The 7,754-nt window shown below is 41.6% G+C and overlaps 1 protein-coding gene across 1 annotated transcript in view; it reads left to right on the top strand.

The window, feature by feature from the left end:
- The window catches only part of LOC102193180 (cullin-associated NEDD8-dissociated protein 1-like), a 16,950-nt gene that overhangs the window by 3,871 nt on the left and 5,325 nt on the right, over nt 1–7,754 (top strand). Inside the window, 10 exon segments of the mRNA XM_013907972.1 lie at nt 287–526; nt 962–1,067; nt 2,098–2,240; nt 2,945–3,255; nt 3,704–3,845; nt 4,416–4,534; nt 4,686–4,832; nt 5,263–5,484; nt 5,575–5,781; nt 6,315–6,502. Of these exon segments, the coding sequence (XP_013763426.1) occupies nt 287–526; nt 962–1,067; nt 2,098–2,240; nt 2,945–3,255; nt 3,704–3,845; nt 4,416–4,534; nt 4,686–4,832; nt 5,263–5,484; nt 5,575–5,781; nt 6,315–6,502 (1,825 nt within the window).

Below are 7,754 nucleotides of genomic sequence, written 5' to 3'. Positions count from 1 at the left end.
GCTCAAATGTTAACTGTGGTTTTACAGTGTAGTGCTACCATGACAACCCAAAAAATCACTGTCATCTGTTTTTAGACATAATTATTAGTATACTTAAGATAGCAGGATATTTTTCATATTATTATAAGAAACCTGTTTTTATAAGAATCGTGCACATCACTTTCTCTCATTTCACGTTGCTTTCAGTATATTTACTGTATGCTTTAACAGCTTTATGATGACTTTCATTCATTTTGTTGTACAGTTTATTTGATTGTATTTTTACTCATTTGTCCCTTTATCTGCTCGTTAATGTTTCTTCATTCATTCGTCATTTGGATGCTGCAGTTAACCAGCCCCAGAATGGCGGTCAGGAAGCGCTCCATCTTAGCTCTCGGTCACCTGGTGCCCTGCTGCAGCCCTGCCCTCTTCTCCCAGCTGACAGAACACCTGATGAAAGAGCTGGCCAAGGGTCCGCCCACATCAATGACAAGAACATACATCCAGTGCCTGGCAACCATTAGTCGTCAGGGCGGCCATCGAGTCGGTGAGCTGATGCTGTGTTTATGCCGCCTTCAGTGCTGAATGGGGAAACAAACTAGTAGGACAGTGACCGGTCTTCTGAAAGGTTTCAGATGTTGATAGTCCAGCGCTCCTGTATTCTGACTGTTTTTTATAGAATACATCTTCTTAGTTTCACAAATGTAGCAAATGTTCCACACTCAGACATGTAAATGTCTTTCAGATGATCTAGAATTCAATTTAGCGCTGATAGCTAAGATGATGACTTTCCTCCAACTTTCCCTGTAAGGGGAAGTCGGCTCTTGGCCCTTCATCTGGTGCCCTTGCACTGTATGAAGCCCCCACATGGCTGCAGACTCGTGGATCTTTTTAAACTTTGGTTCTTCATGCATTTTTGTGTCATTTAGTGAAGAAAAACATCTAAAGTGTAGATTCTTTTCCCATTCTTTGTGGTTTGTAGGTGAACATTTAGAGAAGTTGATCCCAATGGTGGTAAAGTTCACCGGAGTAGAAGATGATGAGCTGAGAGAGTATTGTTTCCAGGCCTTTGAAGCTTTTATACGCAGGTACACACAAAGTCATGTTTCCATCACTTTAGGGGACAATATTTTCACGCTGATTTCCCACAGAGTTACACTGACTATAACCAGAAGCTCTACAGACCTAACCCTGTTCTAATTGTTACCTTGAAGCAAGTCTTTATATACATTCACTATAGCAGTGTTTCCCAAACTTTTTTTGCTAAGCCCCCCGTTGCTTTACAAGAAAAATGCCCCCCCACCCCCCTTCTCACGCACACGCACAAACACATCCTCCAACCACACACGCCCATATTTTGCTCCATTTCACACCTCAAACATTTAGTACACAATTAAGGAAATACAAGTAAACTGCAATAAATTACAGGTAGTAATAAAATAAACTACTAACTCTTTTACACGTTATTGTTTACATGAGATGAATTACAGAATGGCAGATAGAGACAAAATACTGTTAATCTGACTGCCTGCAGTTTTTTACACACTTACATACAAACACGCAGTTACTGTCTCTCTATTTACAAAGGCAGAGGCGTCACCGTGTGATTATTTTACGTGTAGTTGGTTTTTTTTTCATGTGTAATAATATTCAACATTGCTATCAATACATTTTTCAAAAAATGCCTCTCTGTGCAAAATGGGTTTAAAAACATAAACAGCTGTAGGATACTGTTAGTCCGTGATTTGAAGAGCCCAGCGCTGCTCCCGACGCAGGGAAAGCTAATTCTGCAGGGAGACCTACCTCGGCACTTGTGCAGGTGAAGCCAAAGGGAAGATATGCTTCACCATATTTTCAAATCAAGTCTTTGGCTTAGAATGAAGTTGGTTTGGAAACATATTCAGCGATGCTTCATCTCCTGCTTTGCGTTTGTGGAGGCGCCCCGTGCTAGCAGTGTCCAAGCGTTTTGTTTTTTTCCCCCCTTTTCATACCGTGGCCCCCCCCCCCCCCCAGTCCATATTGTAAACAGGTCATTGTCCCCTCAGCATGACCCACAGGCGTACATACCCACACTCCATGTCCTTACTGTGGCTCTTTCTGTTACTTCCTGATTGGCAGGTGTCCAAAGGAGATGTCGCCTCACATTGCCACAGTGACTCAGCTTTGTCTTAAGTATATGACCTTTGACCCCAACTACAACTATGATGACAATGAGGAGGAGGATGAAGATAGAATGGACATAGATGATGAGCTTGAGGAAGGTGTGTGAGATCTGTGTGTCTGTGAATAGAAATTTAGCAGAAAAACTATTAACAGGAAGCAAATAACAGGAACATACAGAACATGATGGTAATCAATCATCATGTTTTAGGTGTCTAGTTTTGAATTAATCCAGCGATTACGATCTGTACATCCATGGTTACATTCCAAATGGCCAAATGATAACTGATCATTTGTCCGTTTTCAGTGGCGTGAAAATGTGAACAAATGAGAGCTCAGAGAGAACAACAGTCCTTACCTGCAGCTGACACCACAGCAGGACAACCTTTATTCTTTAATGCTGTTTTCTTGGTTCCCAAATAGGCCTCTATGTTGGTGTTTACATTTTCACATGTATTTTAAAACATAAATATCAGTCTTTAAAGCAGGTCTTTATAACTGACATTGAAGCATGAAATGTTCGTATGCACACAGACTACATTAAAAACACTGAAGTTAAAGAAATTTAGGCTGCATATGGATGATTTTTGTACCTGTATTCTTTAAGTGAGTTTATCTGATTTAAAAAGAAGTTATTTAACTTTTCAACAAAAGTGGTTGTTTTTGTTCAGATTGACTCTGTCGATTCTTAAAACTATTACAAACTTCACACAACAAAATGTGAGATCTTTTGAGTTTTGCTGTCTTCCATTCTTCAACTGTATGAAGCAAATCGAGTTTATTCTCGTTTCACGATTTCACTCAGAGTCAGACGACGAGTACAGTGATGACGATGACATGAGCTGGAAGGTGCGGCGCTCTTCCATCAAGTGTCTGGAGGCGTTGATCAGCACGCGTCTGGACCTCCTGCTCTCCTTCTACTCCTCCATCTGCCCCGCTCTGCTGGCACGATTCAAGGAGCGCGAGGAGAACGTCAGGGCCGACGTCTTCACTGCTTTTTCAACGTTGCTGAGACAAACACGGGTGGCATCGAGTCGCCACAGCCTCATCGTGTCTGGTTCAGATCCCGGGGTGAGAAGAGAGGAGGAGCCGGCAGTCGCCTTGCTGAAAAAACAGGTGCTGAGAAGTTTTTGGATGGAGTTTAATTGAGTTTCACAAGTAGAGCTGAAAAATAGATAAGTTAAAATTAAATTTTTAAAGGTGTCATTGACTTACCTAAAATTCAAAGATGTTTGGTATTTAAATTTAAAAGGCAGGCTACAGAGTCGAGACTACCTAACAGTCCAGGCAAATCAGCTGATCTTTGCTCATTTCTAGCGTCATATTTTTATTCTTGGACTCCATCAGAGTAGCTCTCTATGATTTACAATTCCAAATGCCTGCATGCTTGTCCCATATATGAGCCTAAATAGACCCTTCACTTTCTGTCTGAAAAAACCTGCTTGAGCTTCTTCGCCTTTAAACAAACGTGTCCATATCTAAGATGTTGCAGTCTTCCAGTTCTGCTGAGCGTCTCGTAAATATGAATTGCAGAAATAAATTGTGTGGCGATTTGTGTGTCCAGGTGCCGGCGACTGTAAAGGCCCTCCACAGACAGCTGAAGGAGAAGAGCATCAAATCCCGACAGGGTTGCTTCTGTCTCCTCACTGAGCTGGCTCACACTGTACCGGGAGCCCTGGAAGAGCATATACCTGCCCTGATACCTGGTAGGCACACACATATACACACACACAACCCCGTTCAACTATCTTAGTGAGGTCCTTCAGTGACATAATGCTTTCCCTAGCCCCTTACCCTAACCATTAAAAATGATTGCCTAACCCTAACTCTTACCCTAAACCTAACCATAACCTAATTGTAACCCAGACACTAAAACCACATTTTGAGCCCCAAAAATGCCTTTAAATACCTTCAAATTTGTGAGGACCGGGTTGCGTGTCCTCACAAATGACTGTTGGTTCTCACAAGTATAGTAGAATGCAGATTTCGGTCCTCACAAAGATAGCTAGACAGGAACACACACACACACACATGCATTACAAATTAATTCTTAACCGTCAAACTGGTCAGAAACTTTCACTCTCTTTTCAGCAAAGTCACATAGACTTTAAGGGAGATCTTTAAGATCTTTAAGATCTAAAACTCATACATTTCCTACAACCGGCTGTTCCTAAGTCTCCCAGTAGCTTTTCTCTTTCTCTTCAGCTGCTGTATTTTTGCTCCTTACTCCCACTCTTTCTTTTTTTCTTTCTGTTCCTGTCCCCTCCTTCCTGCAGGCATCATCTTCTCCCTGACAGACAAATCCACCCTGTCCACCATGAGGATCGATGCGCTCTCCTTCTTCAACGTCCTGCTCCTCTCCCACCCTCCTCAGGCCTTTCAGCCACACATGCAGGTTTCAAAAACTTCTTTTAAGGCTTTGTCTTGAAACCTGTACGCTGCCTCTCATAATGACTCAGGGGATCTGCATCTTTAAAAAGTTGAATCACTAAATTTTTCAACAATAATGAGAATGTAAAGACTAACTTGTGCTGTGACCCCTGCAGGTGCTGCTGCCCCCAGTGATTGCATGCATTGAGGACACGTTCTATAAAATCACCTCAGAGGCTCTGCTGGTCATCCAGCACCTGGTCAAAGTGATGAGACCGCAGGGACAAGCAGGAGGATTTGACCCTAAACCGTTCGTTAAAGAGGTGAAATGGCTCAGGACTGTTTTGCTTTCTGGTCTGAGGCGGTTTAATTTAAGTGTGCTCCATAGCATCCTGTCTATTTATCATTTCTCATGTGTTGTGGGAGCAAAGAATTAATGAAAAACGACTGTGAATGGCAGGTTAAATACTGTGATTTGTCTAAGGAAAATGAACAAACATGACTTTGCCGGTGCTTTCCTGCTTGCCTGAATCAAAGTATTTCTACAGAATTATAGATTTTAAAAACATCTGAAACAAACTGTGATCACAAGGTTCTGTGACTGCTCCCTCTTCATGGTCTCTGACATCTCTGGTTCATACTTTGGCACCAGGAATTTTGTGCTGCTGTGCTGGTGCTTCACAAGGCTTTCCTGATGAGTGGAACAGGTTCTACCTTTTCTTTATCATTTTAATTTATTTATTTTTCCCAAAGGTGTTTTCTGTAACGATGAAGCGGCTCAAAGCAACAGACATCGACCAGGAAGTGAAAGAACGAGCGATTTCCTGTATGGGTCACATTGTTTGTCACCTTGGTGACCACCTGAGGGCAGAAGTTCAGGCAGTCTTGGCGATCTTTCTGGAGAGATTAAAGAATGAGATCACAAGACTAACAGCAGTTAGGACCATCACCCTCATCGCTGCCTCTCCGTTAAAGGTTTATTATGACGTTCGTTTTGTTTTTTTAATTTAATGAACACATTATTTAATTTGAAAGATTTTAGTAACTTCCTGTCCTTTTCTACAGATCGACATGTCACCCATTCTGCCAGAAGCGCTCTCTGTGCTGGGATCTTTCTTGAGGAAGAATCAGCGGGCGTTGAAGCTCGGGACGCTGGCGTGTCTGACGGCGCTGGTCACTCATCACGCTGCCAGCATTAAACCTGCAGCCCTGGAGCCCGTGCTGAGCGAACTTCCTACTCTGGTGGATGAGAGTGACATGCATGTTTCACAGGTACAGGCACTGAACCGAACATGCACATGAATCAGGTCAAGAATTAAATCTATAGAATATAATTTTTTTTCATAAATGAATCAACGTGCATGTGCATGACATTTGAACTTAGACAGACAGTGACAGGAAGTTTTACTTTTTGAGATTGCCTTTTAGAAAGCAGTAATGTGCCTATTTTATGTCGTATTATGGTAAAAAATGTGTAATTGCCGATTTTTGGAGGTGGTTCTTTTTGTTCCATCATATAGTTCACACCAAGAAAAACATATACATTTATGAAGTGGGTTAAGGAATATCAAACATAAAGTTTAGGGCTCAGATTACATGTGTTGGTGGAAAGCTGGGATCTTATTCTGCTCATTTTGATTTTTATTTAGATTTTTTCTCCTTGTTCTCTGTTAGCGTAGCTGCGTGACTCAAAAGTTCACAGGCCGCTGAGTCAGCTTTCCTTAAAACAGGATGTTGCCTGCAGACATTGTTGGACACATGAAACATGTTGTGGTTGAATCTACCTGTAGTTTGCCTCTGTTTAGGTGTCCATCACCTTGCTGACCGGTATGGCCAAAGCCTACCCCTCGACTCTGGCTAAGATCAGCTCGTCTGTTCTGCCGGGAGTCTTCAGACTCATCCATTCACCGCTCCTGCAGGGTAGCACTCTGGAAGCAATACTCGAGTACTTGCAAGCACTGGTGCTGTCCAAAACCAGTAATCTGAGCTACAGGTGAGATAGGATGTGGTTGTGAATCTCTTTGGGTCATTTATCCTAATAACACTGGACAGATCAACAGTTTTGGAGTGGGAAAGCTGTTTAGTGCTGAGGATTATTGCTAATGGCTTATTTATAATGTTTTCGTTGAACTATAATGAATTTTAATCACTGATATGAATCAAATGTTTTTAAATAGTTGTTGGAAAGCCTTTAATTTAGCCCACATTTTTAAAAGAGCAGCAGTGCATCATTCCAGTGTTTCCCTCAGGCATGTAAACAGTAGTTATCTCATCAAATGCCATGAAAACCTTCCAAAAGCCACAGTTCAAATGTGTTTAAGTGATTAGAAGTCATTATTTTCTATTATTAGACAGCAAGAATATGAAACAGCTGATTGAAACACCATCAGATTCCCAGGAGTCCACATTAAATCACATCCCCTGGGTGTAGACTTCAGTGTGAGTCACAGCTGAGTCAGGTCTGCTTTGTTATCTCCAAGAAATGAATATTCATGTAATTACCATCTGCAGGGGAACTCCAAAGTTTTTACAGATAAATATCAGTTCAGTATTCAGAGGGAGGAATACTCAGTCTGTTGTGTAATGTCTTCTCTGGCTCTGGAGAAGTTTGTCTGGTCTGAGAAAATAAGCCTGAGTCAGTTTGTTCTGTGTTGACTTTGAGATAATTAAACCAAACCAGGACAATGACACAACCTGATAACATCTTCTATTTAAAGTGGCAGTAAAGCAAGTCTGCCTGTCTGAGTTCTCCCCTGAAGGTTTGTCAGATAAGATGTCAGACTCTGCACTCACAAGCTGCTAAAGTCTTGTTTAAAACATGTTAATCATGACCACAAGTGACTTGGTTAGCCTCAACTAACCCAACATTGCATCAGCAAGTCATGTTGATGTTCCTGTACTGCTGATTAACATATGAGCAAGATGTATAGTGTGTCTTCCTCCGACTGTGTGTATATTTCAGTCCATGTGACCTTCATCAGATTAATTATATTCTATCATTTGTGTACATACTGTCCATATACCTGAAAATGCTTTTTGTTCAGGCTAAGCTTGATCTTGGATCCAGACCAGACGTACATTCAGTTGGGGTGAAATGCCTCAATCACTGCAGTACACTTGTTTTCTTGTATGATACATTTTTTACAGAATAATATAATAATGGTCAGCGCAAATGCTTGGTTGGATTCTACTCTGACAGATCTAGGTTTTCCGTCTGCACTCTTCCTGTTTGCTCAAGATTTTCT

The sequence above is a fragment of the Pundamilia nyererei genome, unplaced genomic scaffold (genome assembly GCF_000239375.1).
Source record: "Pundamilia nyererei isolate P.nyererei 1_Seehausen unplaced genomic scaffold, PunNye1.0 scaffold00675, whole genome shotgun sequence".
Lineage (NCBI taxonomy): Eukaryota > Metazoa > Chordata > Actinopteri > Cichliformes > Cichlidae > Pundamilia > Pundamilia nyererei.
Note: the sequence above shows the minus strand (reverse complement) of the source record. Positions and strands in the feature narration are given on the sequence as shown.